Source organism: Lytechinus variegatus, chromosome 2 (genome assembly GCF_018143015.1).
Source record: "Lytechinus variegatus isolate NC3 chromosome 2, Lvar_3.0, whole genome shotgun sequence".
NCBI classification, from domain to species: domain Eukaryota; kingdom Metazoa; phylum Echinodermata; class Echinoidea; order Temnopleuroida; family Toxopneustidae; genus Lytechinus; species Lytechinus variegatus.
The window spans coordinates 9654950-9677631 of record NC_054741.1 but is presented as its reverse complement, the minus strand read 5'-3'; the positions used below and the strand labels follow the sequence as shown (position 1 = coordinate 9677631).

General features: G+C 35.7%; 1 protein-coding gene across 1 annotated transcript in view; it reads left to right on the top strand.

Annotated features, from left to right (window-relative positions):
- The window catches only part of LOC121407261 (protein O-glucosyltransferase 2-like), a 41893-nt gene that overhangs the window by 6658 nt on the left and 12553 nt on the right, over positions 1-22682 (top strand). Inside the window, 4 exon segments of the mRNA XM_041598238.1 lie at positions 1284-1489; positions 2091-2299; positions 11590-11667; positions 14489-14661. Coding sequence (XP_041454172.1) covers positions 1284-1489; positions 2091-2299; positions 11590-11667; positions 14489-14661 — 666 coding nt within the window.

Sequence of the window (22682 nt, the reverse complement as noted above, 5' to 3'; positions counted from 1 at the left end):
GCTGCTCGTTTATGACGTCACAAATCCAAAACTTTGAACTCTAATAACTTTCTTACTCTTTAACGGATTTTCCTCAAACCTTCACCAATATTTTTTACCATTTTTTCTGCTATTTTTACAACACAGTTTTCTTCAGGGTGAACTTCCCCTTTAATAAAGATAAACCTTGGGATACCTTAGTTGTAACATGTAACAGGTCCATGGTTGTAACTGGCTTATACATGTAGTTTCATGATAAACAAAAATTCTTAAAGCCAAATAAAGTCTTGTAATCATCTACATGTGTATGGTGGCCTATGTAGTTAGCTGAACTATTAAGGTTATATGAATATGGATCAACACATGCATGTGTCTTGGAAAGTCAGTGGAAATGAGACAGAAGGTTAGAGTACTATTGTGCACAACAAGTTGATTGGTAACAAGTTATTTACTCCTACAACAATTCCCTTAGAGGTGCCAATTTCTCTTAAAATATGAAGGCTAGGGCTGTGATAAGGTCTTTTGGTTGAGAATGATGAGAGGATTAGAATGAAGGATAAAGTAACTTTTGAGATTTATGTTTAGCTTAATTTATGAATTTTCTGTAGGATCAATTGTTTGAGGAGCAAATCTAAAACTAACAGATCTGGGCTCCATTACATAAAAGTTACTATCATGGTAACTTTACCATCCAATAGTAACTACCATGGTAAAAATGCTCATCAGCCAATCAAAATCAAGGATTCCATGAAAGATACCATTGCATGGCAAAGTTATCATAATTGTAACATTTGTGCAACAGGGTCCCGTTCCCCCTATATAGTGACATGCTTCTCAATTTCCATTTTACAAAATGTAGGCTACCCACCAGGGGGATAATTCATATGTACATTTCCTCTAGTATTTACAACATTTTCTATTTTACCAAGGAGAAAAGGAAATATAACATGACAGTTTCAAGTATTCTAATTTGCCATTTAAGATAAAGATGACAATAATTATTCATCACTTAAAGTAAAAACAAAGTGTCTCTCAATACAGAATCACTGTTGTCTTGTATATTACTTTTAATCACAAATATGATTGATTAATGACATGTCTATATAAAAAGTAAAGATGCGAGTCTCTTTTTGTTCGATGAAGCCCAAAAGATACTCGCTTATTTATTGTCTTTTCAGATAGTTAACGACTTCCTATTTGTCCTAAAAAAAGTTCAGGTTTTGTTGATTTTATACAAAATAGAGATGAGGCATTTCATCAGAAGCACCTTATATACTTTCCTCCTTGCATCTTTCATTTTACAGTTTCACGTATTCACCGGGCAGTAATGCATTTGAAGTTTCTATAAAGCCAATAGACGGAAACAGAGGGCGTATCTACCTACAGATGCTCGATCGTCATGATGGCACCTTCATCGTACGTTATCGTCTTTACCAGTCTTATGATGGGCTGAAGATCACAGTCAAGAGTGCTGGTAGACATGTAGCTGATTCACCATACAAATTAAATGGTAAGATAGATATAGGGTAGGAAATGTTTCTTATTTCTAGGGGCTATTTTTTTGCCACATGTATCAGGGCAATTATTGAATTTTGGGGGCTATCGCTTTCATTTCAGGGGTATTTTTTGCTTAACTAGTAATTATGCCGTGAAAGCATATCTGTTTTTCTGTATGTAAAATATTGATGTTCATTTGTTCTTGAAAACTGTTTGTGGCAGATCTAGGGTCAACTTTTGAAGAGATGGCAACCTCAAAGTATTCCATTTTCCAAATTTTAGGGTCAATTTTGACCGTCAGAAGAGTGAAATCACCCTTATGTATTTTCTTTTGTTAGAGAAAATGTGAAATACAAATTTTCTTGCTGAGTATTGTAGGTACAGCTGTGTTGAAACCTACAACAGAATTACAGAATGCCTTGTTTGCTTGAATTTGATGTAAATATTTTGACCCATGGCTTTATCTATTTTTGTTATGATTATATACCTGTAGGGCCTACTTAAACTCCAAAGGCTTGTTATTTTCTACTTGTAAAAAATTGAACTGAATGAAGACATACATTGCAAATGCTATTAAATTAACTTCAATTCAACTCTATTTCTTTTCCCAAAAGGACTGGTCAAATGCGAGAACTGCTATTGTCCGGTGGAAGACAGGAACCAGTGGAGAAGTAATATGTTCTGTCGACCCGATGTTCACTCTCAAACGCAGATTGATTTCTCCATTTTCCCATCCATCGACCTCTCTACCCTTCATAAAAATGTGGAGTCGAGGTTTGCAAGGCATCACAGCTTGTGTCACTATGCAATCATTGATAATAAGGTGAGCGATCAAAGAACTGCACATTATCTATTTTTTTTAGTCTTGCAACATTGTTATTATGCTTTGGCATTGTACATTCTGTGTAGAAGTTTGTGTGTGTTCCTTGCCTAAAGTAAAGATAAGTTTTTCATACAGAGCACATTTCTATAATACAGCTAAAGCGGAAAAAGAAAAGACCGCTACAAATTTCAATGTCCAATCAGAGGGGGCATCAAGGCCAATCATGAGGGGTTCGAAGGCCATGTCCTTTGATGGCATTGGACAGAATTAAGCCCTCTGTTTCAGGTTTCATAAGAGAAACCTTTGGGAGATTGTTATGACAAGTCTCAGTGATTTTCACTGTTAGGTCAGATGCGTATATGTCTTTAGCCAATCAGAAGCAAGGATTTTCAGAAGCTTAAAACATCTATATGCAAAAATCATCAACAAAATCTTCATGAACCACTCTTCTTGGGAGCATGTCATTAATTAAATAGTCAGCAGTTTCACTTACAAGTGTCATCTTATTGGCTTCCAAATGAGCAAATAAATCTATGAAAATAAAACGGTTTACAAATATGTGGTAAAATGCTGCAAAGTGTCGCTTGGATTTGTTCTCATTGGGATAATTCACTGGATCGGAGGTAGAGGGTTGATGGAGATAGGTAAAGTCAAACTTACAACTAATCCAAACTTAATCTCGAGTTTTATGGCTTTGATTAATCCCAGGCCATCAAAGGCCATGGCCATGAATGCCCCATCAAGTGGCCTCAATGTCCATCTCATTGACCATTTGGTGCCATTTTTTTCCATTTGTGCTGTTTTATTGTACCCTATGAAAAAGTGGTCTTGCATTTGAAATATTAAATTGAGGGTCTGGAGTTTAAGCAATGACTTAGCATAATTCATTGAATCTAAGGACACACCCTTTTGTAAGAGGCCATTCTCATTACACTTTCTAAATTAGTTTACTGGAAACCGATTCAGGAAACCAGTTTTGTAAGATCACTTTGCTAGCATTCCCACTTGATCAAACGAAAGTAGTTTTCAAAATCACTTCACGTAAAGCGATCTTGTTGCTATGGGAATGCTCTAAGTGGGGTGACACGTTTCGCGCAAAATTTGAAACTACAGCGTAGGTATTCTACACCTGTCGTTTGGAGTAGAGCGCTCAAAATGTGCGAAGATTGCTTCCCGAAGACGGTTGTTTCCTCACTTGTGCTAAAAGAAGTTTACCTAGGTGAAGCGATCTTGAAGACTACATGGCAAGGTGGTTTACCGAACTGGTTTGAAAGATCACTTCCAAGACTGCTTCGACCGTCCTTACTATGCGTTAAACTAGTTTCCACTAAACTAGTTTCCAGTAAACTAGTTTTAGGAACGTAGTGAGAATGGTGTCTAATTGTAAATAATGCATGTATATATACATGTGTATCTGTATTTATTGTAGAAAAGGAGTACGCATGAGTTCACAAATCAAGTGTGAATTAACTATGCTTATGGAGGTGAATTGGATTCCAAGGGCAACCAATGTAAACAAATGTTATTTCCCAGAGAAGTACATATACGGTATGTGCCAAGTGTACTTTCATTAACCGCACTTCATTGCATTAATCCAAGGCCAGTGATTTCATATTCCAGAGAAATCTTGCACTTGACCGATTTTTCCCTTTGAGGGTTTTTCATGGTCCGTGAATTCCAAAGGGATTCATGATTCTCACTGTCAGTCAGTTGTATTCTTTGTCGAGTTTGCAGGCATAAACCATTCCCTCTGTGAAAAGTGGTCTGATTGTGCAATGTGTGTTTTGAAAGTATCTCAAATTGATGCCAGTGAACTTGAGCTAGACTTGTTTCAAGACTCAATATTGATTATGGTGTCAATTCTGGGTCTATTGCCGCAGACTAGCTGTTGTCGTCACCTCTTTCCATTGTAGTTGCTTTAGCATTCAGAAAGTAAATGCTAACATTTGAATATCTTCATTCATTGTACTTCATCTCTTATGATTATCAATACTGTCATTGAAATGAATGATTTATAAGAAGCATTCTTACAGTTGTTGGCACATTTGATTAGCTGCCACAAACTTAAAAAAAAAAATTGAAGACACAATGATGCATGTGACATCAAAGGCAGACCGGTTAATCCTTCTTTAGATGAGACTGAATAAACTGTTTGGTGATGGCATGAATAGAGAGAGGGTAAATATTGTCTGGATGTTGAAAGGTATTGTTTAGGGTTTTCAGTGATTAAAGGTAGGGCCAAACTTGTGGTGTTTCTGACTCTATCATGGGAAAAAAAGAGAGAAAAATTAGTCTCTCTGATTTCACATACCAATCTTCACCCCCGCTATCATTACCCTACCCAAAAGCATGGGTGTCGATTTATGTTGTGAATCTATCGTTCAAGGGGAATGATCTATTGTTTTATCCCCCCACTTGAATAGTATGACGTCGCAGTCCTGGATCGACACCAGTAACCCAAAGATACACTAGTCTACAGAAACAGACATGTTGTAGGTGCAAACTCTACTTTGTCAAAAGTGCATAGGCGGATCCAGGGGGGGGGGCCCGAGGGGCCCGGGCCCCCCCTATTGGCGGAGCAAAAAAAAGGGGAAAAGGAAGGAAAAAGGAAAAAGGGAAAAGAGAGGAGAAAAGAAGGAAGGCAAGCATAAGAGGAGGAAGATGAGTGAATAAAATAAGATAAGGGGAAGACTTGGAAATTATTTTTTTTTAATCTTTCATGTCGGCATATAAAATTTTCGCTCGCGCTTTGCGCTCGCATTGCCTTTTTTTAGGTGATATCTTGATCAATATGGACCTTAAAATATCAAATTCTGAAGTCAATATACAAAACATATTTCAGCTGGGAAATTGAACTTTCATTATTTTGTTTTATTTACAAATTGATTTTTTAAAAGTGTGAAAATTTCTGTTTTATGGTCTGAATATTAACAATTTCTGCTTGCGCTGCGCGCTCGCAAAATTTGATTTGTCAGGTACCTATTAGTTTCCTGTATTCCATGAAGTTCTCAAAATATCCCTATTTAGGTCAGATTGTCAAAACGTATCAGGTAGCGCTGCACGCTTGCATTTTGATTAGTGAGTTATGTATATCTCAATATTAATTCTAAAACAAACTACTTAAAATCACCATTTGATGACAATTAATCATAAATTTCTGCTCGCGATTTGCGCTCGCATTGATAGATTTTAAACTCATGCATCTTATGCATAATTCCAAAAGTGCTTTAAATGTCCAATTTTCAGGCCATAATATTAATAGATTTTGCGCTCTCATGCTTAGGAAGAGAAATAGGAAGATAGTCATCATTTTCTTATGATGACATAATGTCCTTATAGAATATCCCGGTCCTTTGTCAAAACTCAAAGTAACAATAATTGAAAATATCAGCTCTGTTTTAACTGTGATCCTTCTTCACCTCGCAATTTTTCCACAAAGTGCTTGCAATACAGAGCTTAAAGTGACCCCTTTTCAGATCTGAATATCATATATTTTTAGCTCGCGCTTTGCGCTCGCTTTATTGATTTTCATGGTAAAAAAAAAGGTATTTAGAATACCCAAATTCTAGGTCGATATCTCAAACACACGTTTATTCAGATACGCAGCTTGTTCTCCATTTAAATAATTATCCAGTTTCAGATAACAATATAAAAAAATTGTCTGCTCGCGCTTTGTGCTCGCATTATCAATGTATGAAAATTTCCAATAGCTTAACCTTTTCATGATTTACAAAACATGAATAGAGTGTCCAGAATTTTTCCGCTCGCGCTTCGCGCTCGCATCAATAATGTTGCAATGTGTGGACAGGGAGAAGTGATGTCAATTACGATATCCTTAATCGCCTACATAAAAGGGCAGCATACTTAATTTCACACTTAACTTGGGAAACCCCGTCCAATGAAGTATTTAATAAATTATCTTGGCCAACATTGGACAAACTCTTTTGGAAATCTGCCTGTTGCACAATGTTTAAAATAATTCATGAACTTGCCCCACCTATACTTTCACGTAGAATTGTACTTCTAGACACCGTACTAATGAGGAACTCTAGACGATCAAATAAACTGATTTTGAGACTCCCAAAATGTTCCACCTCTTTTTATCAAAATTCTTTCCTTTATTCAGGTGCCACAAAGTGGAACAACCTTCCGGACGCTACGCGACTAGAAAAGCGGCCAGCCTCCTTTAAATTACTCCTAAAATGATATAATGCAATCACAGATAAGAATATGACATCACTTCTCATACTTACAGCACATGCTAAATGTATTGTGTTTTATTAGAAATGCATGATCACTTCCTCGATTTGGTTTTTATCCTATGCTATCTTATGCTATTCATAAGAATATGCCTGACTGGTCAAATATTACATAATTACCTTTGCTCCTGAACTCTCTCTCTCTCTCTGTTTACCTCTGCCCCCTTTCTCTCTCTCTCTATCTCTTTCTTCTTACCATGTCCTTTTACTTTCTCATTCCAAATCTTATTTTGATGTGTATATATGTTTTCTTTACTTATGTTTTCTTTATGTTATGAATTATATGTTTTTTGGTATTTATGCAGAGCCCTGTGGAAGACCAGCGATTTTTAATGAATATTTTAATTGTATATATTGTGTAATTTTACATATTTGTTTGTATAAAGCTGAACAGGCTACTCTGGATAAAGATGTGAAATAAATAAATAAAATAAATAAATAAATGTTCAGTTTTTGTCTTATCCTTTCCACGATTACAAAAAGTGCTTAAAATTTCCATTATTCAGGTAGAAATGTCAAAAATTTTCAGCTCGCGCTTCGCGCTCGCAATATTTGAATGTTGAAATATGTAACGTCTTCATGGCTAAGTTCAAGCAGTCCATAACAAATACGTTTTCGATCAGCTCAAAACGTATATAAAAATTTTCCGCTCGCGCTCTGCGCTCGCATTATTAATGTAAGGAAGATCCCCACTTCCTCATCTTTTTCATAATTTACAAAATTTGAATAGTTTCTCGTTCAGTAGGTCTAAATCACGTTTTTTTTTGCTCGTGCTTCGCGCTCGCTCCAATCTTTTAGTTATATACCTATTCTGTTAAGTTACAAAAAGTGCTTAGAATTTCCATTTCTTAGGTAAAAATTTCAGTTCGCGCTCGCATTATTCGATTTTTTGAAAATATGTAACGTCTTCATGGCTAACTGCAAGCAAGTTCGTAAAAGTACCTTTTCCATCAGTTCATTTCTGTTCGCGCTACACGTTCATAATAATTCACTTGCATACACATCTTTTTTCAGGATTGCCCAGAATGTTCAAAACTTTTAGAAAAAAGTACAGAAGATTCCCCCCCAAAAAAAAATAGCTCGCGCTTCGCGCTCGCATTATATAAATAATGATTATGGTATTATATATTTATGTTTATTCATAAGAATAAAGCTAAGAAATGACTAATAGGACTACCCCTTTAAAGAAACCAAAAATCCCGGCAAATATCATATTCGAGTGGCCGATCGGGGAAAATACGGCTGAAAAAAAAATTCCGGGCCCCCCTATTGGCGAAGGCTGGATCCGCCCCTGAAAGTGGTCTGAAATTGTAGACTGTAGGAGCCACTGATAGCCATTGACCAATGATAGGAGTGTAACGATGAGCGCTCGTACCTGAGAGTGATCCAGAAATTTTGAATTTAAGCTAGATTTTTATCAAGACCCATTTGAAGATGAAAAAGTCCATGAAAATGGTCTGAATTTGTAAGCTTTAGGAGCTGAATGGGTCTTGCATACTGAAGAGTTCTCATACCTGAGACCTGTGTTAGACTTATCTCAAGAAATTTGATGATGTAGGCTCGGCATTTGCTTATAATGTGTGCGGATGCTGCAGCCTTCGGTGCGAGTTTACCGTAAAGAAAAACTGCCACTGGACATTTGGCTTCTTGTATATTCTTTTCACTAGTTGATCATTTCACAGAGAAAAATTGTCACATGCAATTTCAGTGTGTGTTTTTCCATACTAACTCAAGGTGCACTCGCGCAGAGCTCCTAAGTATAACCCATATTAGTATTCATGATTAATGGAACAACAAGCTCTATTTTAAGTGGAAATCGACTTTAAAAAATAGAAAATAAGCCAGATGTAGGTCAAATTACTTTTTGAAAATAAATTGTAGCCTTGGCTTATTTTTCCAATATTGCCTTTAAAAACTTGCTACCTCTTATGCACATTGTCATCTTCAGCCGTTGAGATGCATTAATTAATTGCATACAATGATTTCTGCATGTTAAGGAGTGAGAGTTTCTTGATGCAAACATAACGAACAAAAATTTTCAGTCCTATTATAGATCTGAAGCTCAAGAAGTATGTTGACGTATAGAATTAGCTACAACTACCCTTGGAGGACTCTCAATAAAATGTGAATAAGTGTCAGTCCAAGTAAATGGTACTCACCCCCTTCTCAAAAGGCTCAGCTCCATTTACATTAGAGTGCTTCTTGAGACTGGTAGAAAACATGTAAGGTTTGACTTTCTGGCACGTAAATGTATGTTTTCTTGTTTTTCCTGGTCGTGCTATGTACACAAAGTATAGTGATTGATCGTAGGGATTACTTTCATAATTGATTGCATTGGTCATTGTGTGTAATCAGTTGTATGATTAATCATTAAGCTTTATGTTACAGGGCCCTACACAGTGTGTTTATGGTAAGGAAGATTCATTTGCAAGTATGTGATAAAAATGGATGAAGAGTCAACAAGGTCATTTTCTGTATTGTTGCATGCCATCTTGTATTGAGGAACATCATAGCCCGAGGGGGGGGGGGGCAGTCAAATGTATTGCTGTACACATGCGTGACCAAATTTCCAAAACCCCCTAAACAAGTTTTTCTCTGTATGCAACATAACCCCCAAAACAAGTATTTTGCTGGCTTCATTTACACATTATGGCCCCTAAACAAGTTGTTGTCAGAATATGACCCCTAAACAAGTTTTGTCTTGGGCCCAAACACACAAATGCATTACTGCACAAAACACTCAGAAATGAGGAAAAAGCTTGGGGGAAAACATACCCTAAACACGTTTGGCTTGTCTTAAACAAGAAAAGAAAATAGCTTTGGAAAAAAAACCCCTACCCTTTGACCCCGCGATTGACCATTGACCAGTCTTTTAAAACCAGTCTTTAAAAAAAAAATAATCAGTGTTTTTTATACCCTTTCACGAGTAATGTGAAAGCAAACTACGCGTAATATCCTCGTAAGAAAATACCCGCTAAATAGTAGGTACTTGGCGAAATTACGAGAACTTTCGCGGGGATTTTTCCAAGGTCGCAGGTATTTTGGCAATGTGAAAGCAAATTACGGGAACTTTTAGCCTAGCGTGTTATTGGGTGCGGCGCCGTGGGTGGCTGCTGGGCTAGTGATTTTGAATCTCGCGCCTTGCCTGCTTATCAGACCATACTGCGCATGCTCGTAACTTCAGGAACTTATCCCGAAGGGGTATGTTTCAGGGCGGTGTGAATGCAGGAATAATTCATGGGTATTTTTCAGCCTAAAAAAGTTCTCGTAATTTAACGGGGATTCTTGTGATCGAGGCGGTTTGAAACCACCTAATCTCACTGTATGGTTGATCCATTATATCACCAGAAGAAGATGGATCAAGATATTTTGCTTTCCCTAATCCTAAAATCTACCTTAAAATCCATCTTATGTGATCTTTACACCTTCACAGCTAGTGATGAAGTTTATTCCTTTCATTTTTAGTCACTGAAGTATTTACGATCCTATTCATGAGGCAGACAGTTACTTTTCATTTCAAGGAGAGTTTAGAAGATTACTTAAGCAGGATTAAACCACCAAGCAGATGGGGGGGGGGGGTACATTTTACAGCCATTATGGGACTTTTGAGGTACCAGTTAACTATTGTTAAGGGGCGGTCCACCGTCACCAGCCAGTTTAGTAAATTTATCAAGCATGATCCTAAGATTTTTAAAATTCTGATGTAATAATAAGAAGTTTTGACTTCTTAAGTTGTTGCCTTATTTCACGGAACACTTCTAGAAGTTTCATGCACATCCTTGTTGGTACATGCAAGTGAGGGAACTGATAACACCACCTTGTCATGTCATTCATCACTTTTGTAGTTTATTGTAGGAAATGTGATATATTCAAATTTTCATGATGCCCCTTAATGTGAAACAAATTTGACACCCCCTCTGAAATATGTTGCATTGCTACTCCTGTTTTAAGGTCCAATGAAAAGTAAAGTAGGCCTACTGTCATATTTGGGAAAAAAAGTATTGTGTAATTCATATTCAAAAATAATTATTTGTTTAATTCATATAACAAAATACAGAAACCTAACCATGGTATTTTGATCGCAATAATTTTGCCAGATCAGGAATAGTGAGATAATTTGATTGCATCTCCATTAAAAATAGTCTTTAGATTTTTATGATCAGAATAATTTGAATATAACATAGGTTATTTTGCGCACATATCCACCTTGTTACATGTAGGTGCTCAAGGCACTCCTATATTACCCGGCTAAGCTAGGCGTTCATAGTGCACACAGCTTTTTAAGGAATTACTTCCTACCGGTACCCATTTACCTCACCTGGGTTGAGTGCAGCACATTGTGGATCAGTTTTTTGCTGAAGGAAATTATGCCATGGCTGAGATTTGAACCCACGGCCCTCTGTTTCAAAGTCCAAAGACTAATCCACTGGGCCTAAATGCTCCACGCTCCAAATATAAAGAGTGTGATGGTTTGAAATCCTTGATTTAGAGGTAGATATGGGTTATGAAGCGGGTTTTTTTAGGGGGTATTTGTGCTGTATATACATGTATATATAGAGTACTACCTAACGGTATATTTTTTTGTAAATGAAATCCACTCTCTCTTTATTCTCTTGCTGTATACAAGCCATTTTCAATAGGCTTTGTTGTTTGAGACCTGTTACAAAGAACACAATCTCATTTTTTTCTTTACAGCACCTCGAGAAGTGCAGTCCATTTTTTTTTTCAATGTTTACTTTAAAGACTGATGTACACAACTGTTATGAGAAGACTGCAAAAGACCTAAAGTAAAAGAAAAGTTTATGGGGCATATAGGTCTGCTCTAATATGTTCAAGACTTCCCAAACTGATGATGCCCAAACACGATTTTGACAGTGTTGCAAAACAGTGGATATAGTCCACAAAATTATCGTATTTGAATTTAGTAAAACAGTTTTTGTTACAAATAAGTACTGCCCATGTAATGTAAGTAGATATTTTCATTCTCATTCAACCAGTTTGTGAAATTTGTGTTTGTTTTCTTTTGTTCAGGTGTACAGGAAAACGTTAGGAAGTATTGTCGGATTTAAAATGTTTTCAGATGCTTTCCTGCTCTCGCTCACAAGAAAGGTAAGTTTGACAATTCAATGCCTTTTTGGAGTGAGATATACTTTTAGAAACCCAAAGAACATTGAATTAAGATACTTCAGAAATAAAAAACAACATAATTAATTTTGTGATATTGATTGATAGTATAATGTATGATAAAGTATAATATAAACCAACTCTTTATAGTTCTAGTGAGAAGGAATTCCAAGTATAAAGACTGTTTAAATAAAGAAAGTAGCTTTGTTGCAAATAATCCTATCTTCGATTTCCATTCTCAAGATGGAGCCGTCAAAATATCCTGCTCACTTGCGTCTCCACAAATAATCTTGAGATTGCTCCAGTGGCATAATTCAGGCCCTAGTAGGGGTAGGAGTAATGGTAGCAACTGAGCAGAAAATTCCAAGTTTTTTGGGGGGCAACCCTCATATCAAGGGCTATGTGAGGGGTATATGAAACGTGTACATCACACTATGCTAGTTAGCAATATTGGGGAATACAGTTGAGGCCAATCATTTTTGTCTCGCCTGAACAAAGTTCGGTAGAGACCTATACTAATCACTTTTCCTGTTGGTCTGTTTGAAAATATTAAAATTTTTGTTCAACTTGCTTTCATTTCTTTATTTCTGCATCAATTAAGTTTAGTATACTTGGTACATATGATCCTTGGGTAATACCACAGGTGTGTCCATGATGATAATAAGTTCAAAAGATCATATTGCATATTCTATCGATCGCGATATCAGGCGAAACTCGTGGTTCGTGAACCACCTTGTTTCTTTTTGATGGCTGGACATCGTTTGAAATAAAGTACATATTTAAGGGGAAAGTAAGGGTCCATTATCAGTTGAGTAGAAATAATAGAAACTTGTTATCAAAATGAGCAAATGAGGATTAAACAGTCAAGGTTTATTAAATGAAATCCCATTTACAATACAGTGGAGATGAGACTAAATGTTGTTTTGCAGTGAATAGATTGATAGATATTAAATTGCTTGATGTCACAAACAAAATGAGATTTCTGACAGACAAAAAGTTACCCAGGAAACATCCAAATAACAAAGAATCACTTGGTTGAGTAAAAAAAAAGCTCTTTTTAAACTGAGGCCATGAACTTGTACACAAACAAAAAATAGGCCTCGATCTTTTGTTAAAATTTCTATAGAGTAGTTCAGCAGCTAACTATATATTTTTTTCATTGTGAGCAAGACCATAAAAACACAGATACAAACATATCAAATTGATTGTAACTAAACTGTTTGTTAATGGTTTTTAAAGGGATGGTCCAGGCTGGAGATATTTATGTCTCAATAAATAGAGTAAAAATCACAAAGCAAAATGCTGAAAATTTGATCAAAATCGGATAACATTTAAAGTGATTGAATTTTAAAGATTTGCATTATTCCGGTGAAACAGTTGTAGGTATGTCTTTATGAATATTCATTAGGTTGGCTGATGATGTCATATCCCCACTTATTCTTATGTATTTTATTATATACAATTAGGTTTAGTCACAGTTTTTCTACCAAGAACTAAAACAACTGGATTGACAACTGATTATTAAGTGCATTAGATAGTAGATACTGCCGCAACTTATTTCATCATAATGGAGACACATTTACAGATGTACGAAAAAATGAAACATTTATGATTTCATGTAATAACATAAGAAAAAGAAAAGTGGGGATGTGACATCATCGGCCCACCTAATGAATATTCATGTTGATGTGGGTAAAACTGTTTTCACAAAATATTGATAAACTTAAAAATTCAATAACTTTGTTATTTGTTATCCGATTTTGATGAAATTTTCAGCATTTTGCTCTCTGAATTTTACTCTATTTATTTAGATATAAATATTTTCAGCCCGGACCATCCTTTTAAAAGAATTATACTATAGCTGCATTTGATTTTGAAATTGATTGCTTTGGTTAAAGTGTCCATAATGTGAATCATAAAACTTCTTGAATACCGGTAACTTTTAACATTCCAACCCTACAAAAATATAGTGCCCTTGAAATCCTTTTTTTTTTCTTATCCCACTTTAGGTTTGGCTTGGTTTAGTATTATCTTGTATTGTGGTTGTGTCATTTTGTATTATATATATTATTTAATGCCATAATTTTGTAATTATTATATATTGTATTATTTATATACTAACATCCAGAATATAATTTTTATGCCAATGTTAATTGTTTTTTACTGGAGCATGACAATCAGTTAAAATATCTGAATATTATCAGTTGATTCTTTGTGAAAATTTGAATTTTGGGATGTCTACAGTACTCTCTCTTTTTCTCTCTAACTCAGTTATGTTTTTATTTTTGTCTGTTAAAAGGGTCGTCTTCATTTTTATACAAATTTTATTGATTGGATATCAAAAAACTAGAAAATAAAGATGACACCCCAAAATTTCCAGCCCATTCAGAATGCCATGCTTGTGAAGTGGTTTTATGATCACAAATCAAAAGTAAAATCAGATAAATATTTAATCATGAAAGCTCACAAATTTCATACAATAACATCTTATTTTGTCCACAACATAACTGTTTTAGAACATACACGTTCATATGATCTATGAGTGATATGACAAATATAAACTGATTCCAATTTAGACTGATGATTCTTCAGGTGATATGTTTGTGACAGCAAAGGAGAGTTCAAGTTTAATGATAGGTTCAGTATTATAATGATACTTTATAGAGATAAACTCCCATAAAGTGGATAAGAAAGTATCTTATTTTAATGCCCGTGACATTGGAATTCTGCACTCCTGGTATAAGATTCTTGTATAGGTGGAAACAAGCTCAAAATCAATGTTTTATTTCAATTCTGAAATTTGTAGGTCAAAGTTCCAGATGTGGAGTTCTTTATCAACCTGGGAGATTGGCCGTTAGAGAAGAAGGATCCTGAAGATGGACCTCTCCCTATCCTTTCGTGGTGTGGATCAACGGACACAAGAGACATCGTCCTACCAACTTATGACATCACAGAATCAACACTGGAATCTATGGGAAGGTATGTATCAAGATTGATCTATCATTTTTCAAAGTCTTGATAATTTGACTTTTGATCGTGCATTTGATCCTTGATGCTGAGGTTGCAAACATCTATCACAAATTCTTGAGCTATCAGGTTAGGAAAGAGTAAAATAATTTCCACTCTTGTTACCTTGGTTACTGCACAGCTCGTTATTCTGAAGGTTTATTATATTGAAGGTTGATTGAATTCTGAAGGTTTGATATTCCAAAGGATCATAAGCCTGGACTCTGAAGGTTCATCCAGCTGAAGGGTTATTATTCTAAAATTCCCAAAATGAAATCATGTTTGATCATAGGTTGGTTGCTAAGAAAAGAAGTAAGATTTTGTTATTTTACAGGATTGTCAAGTCTAAAAGCGATATTATGGACATAAACTTTCTTGCCTGCAAAGTTTATCCTGAGACATGATTTAATGCCAATGAAACTTTTGTATACAAGGGTCACAAATTGTGTTTCTAACTAGTAAAATTAATAAATGATAATAATGATAGTTGATTTATGTTGGGTACTATTTTTTTTAGTGCATTATGTGCAATCATTATTACCCCCACACACAATGTATGCTTCTTTTCCACTCCCTGGGGAACATTCCAATAAGAAGACCAAGACTCTAGGCATATTACGTAAGCTTTTTCATCGTACTTGGAACTAGGGCTTTTAACACCTGGATGGAGAGTGTGGGTAAACGCTATGCCAGAGGACGCTAGGCCGTGGTGGGATTCAAACATACGGCCCTCTAATTACGAGGTGATTAAATGCACCTGTATGTGAACTTTCCCTTTAATCAGTGTTATGGTACACATGTCCATACATTCAGAACAGGATGTAGCCATTTAGGATTTGATAAAAAAATGTGAATTGGCTCTACTTATTGCCAACTCATATTTGCATATTTATATAAACATATGGAACTGCCAATAGATGTCTTGCATTAATCAGGATTCTTATCAGAGATTGCAGATCTCTTCAAGTGTTTAATGTGTCTTGTAAAAAGAGCGAATCTACAACTTATTCATAAGTTACACTCAAACTTCAGTAAAGGTTTTCATCATTTTTTTTCTTTTTGTGAGACCCCTTGAACCCAGGGGGGGGGGACACTTCCATTGGCGAGTGTATACCATGCGCGACCATGGGGTCTCAAAAAGCACCCTAAACACGTATATTCCATATTCTGAAAATGCACCCCTTAACAAGTATTGGAAACAAAACGATACTCTTTGCCATCAAATGTTAACTGTAACACCATGGTAACAATGCTCAGCAGCCAATCAAAATCAAGGGTTCAATGTGAGGTAATCATTGGTTGGCATAGTTACCATGATTACATTTATGCAATAGGGCCTTGGACACAGCACAGGAAGGGGTTTAAAGTAATCATCTGCAAAAGATTAGAATGATTTTCTCAAGATGAACAGTCCCTCAAAAATCAGGCTTCAGCAAATTGGCAATCCTCCGGAGAAAAAGCCAACCTTTTAAACCTTGCTGACAGGATGTTGGCAAGAGTGCAAATGCACTATTTGTGAGGCATTCAGCGATGTAATCGTGAACCAAGGAACTTCAACAGTCCTTGCATCCCGGGGGGGGGGCACTCAGTATATAATGCATAGTGGGTATGTGCCGCGGAGGGGACCCCCATTTTCACACTCAAATTTCCGTTCCAAGGCATAGCATTTTTGCCTTGTTGAGAAAAAGAACAAAGAAAGCCGCTCCAAGGCATAGCATTATCTTCTTATCGAGAAAAGAGAAGAGAGAAATCCGCTCCAGAGCATCGCATATTTTTCGTTACGCCGCTCCGATCGCATTGAATGAGCTGCAATTTTGGTGAAAAGCGGCCGCAGAGTTCCCCCGGCGGAGGCCGCGCTAGCTGCATCATGCACGCATGACCGTTCCGTAGGGATGCCGTAGGGATGCATACGCGCTCACACGCTGGCGATCCGTTCCAAGGACCCCCGTTTTCACAAACATTTGTCGTTCCGATGCCCGTTCCGAGGACCCTCCTTTTTACAATAAGCCCGCTCCAAGGCCCCCGTTTTTTGTCTCGCCCGCGGCACACCCCCACCACTTTTTTGGTCGAGTGCCCCCCCGGGCCTTGCATGAACCTTGATTTCCAGACGATCAGATTAGTAGCTGTGATGTAGGTTTTTATGCTTGAATTGCACATGCAGTTGCTAAATCAGGCTTTACATGTGGCATAGCTAGGCTTGTTTCACAAAGAGGGAAAGTCTGACTAAAAATGTTGCCTTGTTGCCCATGATATTCGAGAGTGCATCACGTGTGTGATCTTCTGAGCAATGCTGTGTGTGATATGCAATTGGGAATTTGAGTGCAATTTCAGTCACACTTCATTTTTTTGTGTTAAACACCCCCCCCTCCCCGTAATTGCTGGAAAAAAAACAAGGCTCAAGGTAAATTCACACCTGCCCAGATCAGGAGAATACCTGTGAATTGCAATCACTTGTCAAGAGCTGAAACATGAAATAATTCGTTAGATGCATTTACATCTGTTTGAAAGAGATAAAATTATCATCGTTATAAGTGAGTTTGTAACAATTGACTTTTGCATTCTTATTGAAAAAGATGTGCATTGTTTTTGCCTTACCCAATTTATAATTTGCCTTTACGTTGCAAGTGATCTTGGAGAAATTCCTAACTTATTAATTGAGATTTTTTTTTTTTGGGGGGGATATCGCAGGTACTTGCTTTCACACTGGCAAATATACCACATTTTTTTTTTTTTACTGGGCATTTATATAAACACCTTTTGATCTTCCCTTAGTTAAATCTGGAAGGACAGAGAGAGGGTAGTCATTGTTATGGGGGGGGGGATGGCAGAGAAAAATGGGTCAGTATTACAACTTTTGATCAAACTTTTGAGAGATAGAGCTAATGCGTGTATGATTATAGATGTGGCGATCAACCATGGTCTTTTGTCAATCAATTCAATATTTGCCTTGTAAATGGTAGCTTTGCTTTGCCCCAAAATATCAAACAAAATTTCAGTGTAACTTGGCTCATGTTAAGTTAACATGCTATTTGTAAATCACTTTTATGCTACCAGTGATTTGGCAAGAAACAAAGCATTACACCCCATACTGTTTGACGCCAAGTAACACATTACACATTCACATGTAACTGCTATGAATGCTGTTCACAATACATTTATTTCAAACCAATTATTTTAATGATCAGAACATGTTTACGTATGCATGATGAATGAAATACTCCACACTAATTGTTAATATGACTGTGATGCTCGTTCAAGCAGAAAAGTACCACTTAAGAAATCAAACACAGATTTATTTTGAGAAGAGAAAACATTCAACCATATATGCCAACTCCTCATTCATGATAGAGTCAATATTTGCAGGTATGCCCTCTTAAATGTATCAGATTCTGAATATATATTTACATGCAACCTTGGTCTGGCAGGCTCTGTAGTATGAAGTGTGGTTGCAAATAGCTTTGTATTTTTGTCCACTTTTCAAAGAATTCTTTACATAAGTTTCTGATCAGAGGTGAGATATCATTTCTTAAAGGACAAGTCCACCCCAACAAAAACTTTATTTGAATAAAAAGAGAAAAATTCAACAAGCATAACACTGAAAATTTCATCAAAATCGGATGTAAAATAAGAAAGTTATGGCATTTTAAAGTTTCGCTTATTTTCAACAAAATAAGTTATATGAACGAGCCATTTACATCCAAATGAGAGAGTTGATGACATCGCTCACTATTTCTTTTGTAATTTATTATATGAAATATGAAATATTTTGATTTTCTTGTCATTGTCATGTGAAATGAAGTTTCATTCCTCACTGAACACATGGAATTCCATTATTTTAACATTTTGTGCTTCAGGCAAGGAGGTCCTAATCGTCAAATTCGTAAAAATTGAAATATTGTCTAATTCAAACGATAAAAAATAAAAGTAATGAGTGGGTGACATCATCGACTCTCTCATTTGGATGTAACTGGCTCGTTCATTTTGTTGAAAATAAGCGAAACTTTGAAATATCATAACTTTCTTATTTTTCAACCAATTTTGATGAAATTTTCAGCATTGTGCTTGTCTGATTTTTCTCCATTGATTCAAATCAACATTTTTCTGAGGTGGACTTGACCTTTAAAAAACCTCAGCTCCCACTCCCCTCCTGATATGTCTATTGATGTTCCACTTCATGTGGTGTGGGTGATAGGGAACAGAAATTGTTTATATATATTTTGCAGCGCTATGTTTGTACCATAGTTGATTTGGTTGTGCTCCCAGCCAAAATGAAAATAACTGCATTTTTTTCTATTGTATATATCAAACCACCTCTCGAGCGCAGAATTGGCTGAAACTTTCAAGATATTATCTTTATATATATTTTTGTGATTTCTGATGGTATATGATATATCATTAAATTCTAAGATAATTGTTACAAATAATTCAGACATGACCAAGAGAGCTAGCTAGATATAAGATTGCGCGTAATACGTAATTTGCTTTCACACTGCCAAAATTACCTGGTATTTTCTGATCGGGGTCAATTTCCTGCATAGATGATACCTGGAACCATGGTAGGTCCATGCTGGAACTGACAAACTTGAGGCGGTCTGAAACCATATGGGTAAAATTTAAACTTACACAAAAATCAGTGGATTAAGTGCATCACCGGTCCTTTTATGTATACATTTTGTATTTCGCATTATAGAACCTTTAGACTTGCTTTAACATCTTATTTAAGAGTGGAAATAAAGTTTTCTGAACCATGGATTAAATACGTCAACAGTCCTTTTAAATATATAAGTGTATTTCACATCATTGAACCTTTGGTATTTGAAACTTTAGACATGTTTAACATCTTATTAAGAGTGGAAATAAAGTTTTCTGAACCATGGATAAAATACATCAACAGTCCTATTAACTAAGGCCCTTTTCAAACGTGAATCTTGAATCATCATGGTAATGATTGCAATTCATCTTTAGAATCATGGGGCCTTTCACACGCTCACTCGAAAACTGTGATTTGAATTCCGTATTATCTTTGGAAGTGCTTGAAAGGTCAGGTAAGCTCCGCCCCCAAAAAGATGTTTGGAGGTCAAGCCTTTCACATGCAAAATTCATACCATAATTTGAGTGAAACTTAACTGGAATTCTCATCCGGAGTAAAATTTTAATTTGTGATTGTGATTAGTGTTCGTGATTCTAATAATGTTCTAGTTTGGTTTCACAGGTGCTAAAAATTCATCATTATCCTTATTTTTTCACTGAAAGCATCATTCAAATTACGATTTTTTGTAACTTGTGAAAGGGCGGCAAGTGTATTTCACATCATTGAACCTTTGGTATTTGAACCTTTCGATATGATTTAACGTCTTATTTAAGAGTGTAAACAAAGTTTCTGAACTATGGATTAAATACATCAACAGTCCTTTTAAATTAGTGTATTTCACATTATTTAACCTTTGCCGTAAGGACCTTAAGATATGCATTAATCCCTGTATTTTAGGGTGGGAGTAAAGTTTTTATTAACATTTAGACAGGCATTAACACCTGTATATAAAAATGGAAATAAACTCTTCTAAAGCAAGACTGAAATTTGCCAAGTTGTACTATGTTAATTTTTGAGGGAGAGTTTCAAATCTGTTTCCTTCCTGTGTCTGAAATCAAACCAAATGGAAGTTATTTACTTCATTCTACTTCCTTCCTTGACAAGAGTGTCAACTGACAGAGTCTCAGTGTTTTGGAGTCATCTTAAAGGGGTAGTTCACCCAGATGATATTAAGTTGGTTGTAATAAAAGCAGAAAAATAGAAAGAAGTTGAAGAGAAGTTTTGATATCAAACTTCACCAGTATTCTTTCTATTTTCTGTTTTTTTTTTTATCATTTGTATGTTTTATTAAATCATAAAGTCATAATCAAGGTAAAATTACAATATTTAACAACTATATTTTCTGCTTCTATTATTAAGTCACAAAGGTGCTAATTATACTCAATTGGTATTTCAAATTTTCCAAAAATTGAAAGGATAAAAAAAGAGACATTTCACTTTAATACATGTATGTAATAGTTGAATGTTATAGTATACTCCAATATAAATTCACATCAATGAATTCTTACCATAGGTTTTGACATGGTTTAATATGAATTGTATGGATTAAGTTTGGTTCTCAAAGGGTTCTCAAAGTATTATATTAAAGTCTTTAAAGTTAATCAACTCTAACTTTAGTGCAGTGTTTAGCTTGCCACTAACTATTTATATGTGCCTCCATTAGCACCATGAAGACTTCACTCAATTGATATTATCATGAGTTATAATCACCTAATCAACCTATGTGTTTTTTCTAGTCTCTGTTTTGAGACCTTACAAACACTGTGTAGTTACAGTGACTCAAATTGCCTTGAAATGTCTAAATATGCATCAGAAATAAAAGAGAGTCATAAGAAAATATCTTTGATCAGTTACCGTCAGTCAAATTACCTTGGAATGTCTAAATATGCATTGGAAATAAAAGAGAGTTGTACAAAGGCATCTCTAATTGAGTGCTACATAGTGTAAATAACGAAGTTAAGCTTGTTATGAATGAAGAGGGCTGATCTTAGTCTTGTTTTGTTTGAATGCTATTTCAAAAAGAGCTGTTTTCTTGCCTGGTGGTATGCAGTCAATAGGTTTGACTACATCATCTCAAGTTATTCTCCTGTCTTATCCACAAATTATTAGGAATGTTGAAAATAACAGAAGCCATGAAGGATAGAGAAAGGGCAAGGATTTTTTTTTCTTGTCTTGGATGGACCAATGTTTGATATCTAGTCTTCTCATACAATACAAACACAAACATTGACAAAGAGGGATGGGCAGAGGTTCTTGGCAATTAGTAATTCCTTAAAGGTAAATGCTAGTTTTGGTAACGATATCAAAATGAGTTCGTACAGAATCTAATGAAATGACCATCAAAGTGTCTGTTTGTATAAATAAAACGTATGTGCCAAAGGATTCTGGAAGAAATTGTGCAATTGCTGAGAAATCAGCAAATAAGCACAGGATTCGGGTAGAGCGTCGGGCCTGACATTCGAAGCAATAATTATACGCTGTCCCACGTGCGCTTATCTGTGTTGGGGATCTTCAGTCTGAACATTTTTCAGCGTAGATTTCAAGATTTCACAAAGTTCAGTTTATGTAACTACCAAATCTAGATCCTCGATATCCTGACAATTAAGCCTTGTTTTACAGACTTTTTTTCATGAAATCAGTGTTTACTGCAACTACTGGAATTTCTCTTTAAAGCAGAAAGAGAGAGATAGATGGAAATAAAGATAAAGAAAGAGACATAAGACACAGGGGAGGAAGAGAGAGAGAGGGGATGGGATAAAGAGAAAATAGAGCTAATTTTCATCTTAATAATAAGAAGTGAACAGTTGCAAAAAAAGAAGAAAAAAAGAAGAAAAAACATGCATGAGAAAGGAACCCTTTTAACAGTGGAAATACAGTATAAAGAACATGCTATCATTATATTTTCCTTTCCATAATTTAGCACATAGTTTGATTGTGGTTCTATGTATGAATTTAGAAAGTTTCATTCTGATGAACACCCAAATAAGTCTGGTTTATATTCACTAGGTGTATTTCTCCAGTACCGGTAATCTGATACAAAGATACTACAAGGGGAAGGTTGAACAGTACATAGTCCACGTAATGAAACATTTGGGAAGAGCGCCCCACAGCGTTGAGTAACAACCTGTTTTACCTTTGCGTATCGCGATATGGTTGTGTACAAAACATATGAGAAAAATGGTGAAGGGTTGAAGGAATAGAGGATTTCTACATTTTAAGATTTTTTTCAGAGGTTTCTGGGTTGTAAAATTATCTCCAAAATTCCCTTTCTCATTTCCTCCATATGTTTTATACACAGCAGCGTGCCGATGTGCAAATATTTACTTACTCAACACGAGTGGGCACCCTTCCCCATGAACATTAATAAAGTGTTCAAAAAAAAAAATCGCCAAAGTGTCCGATC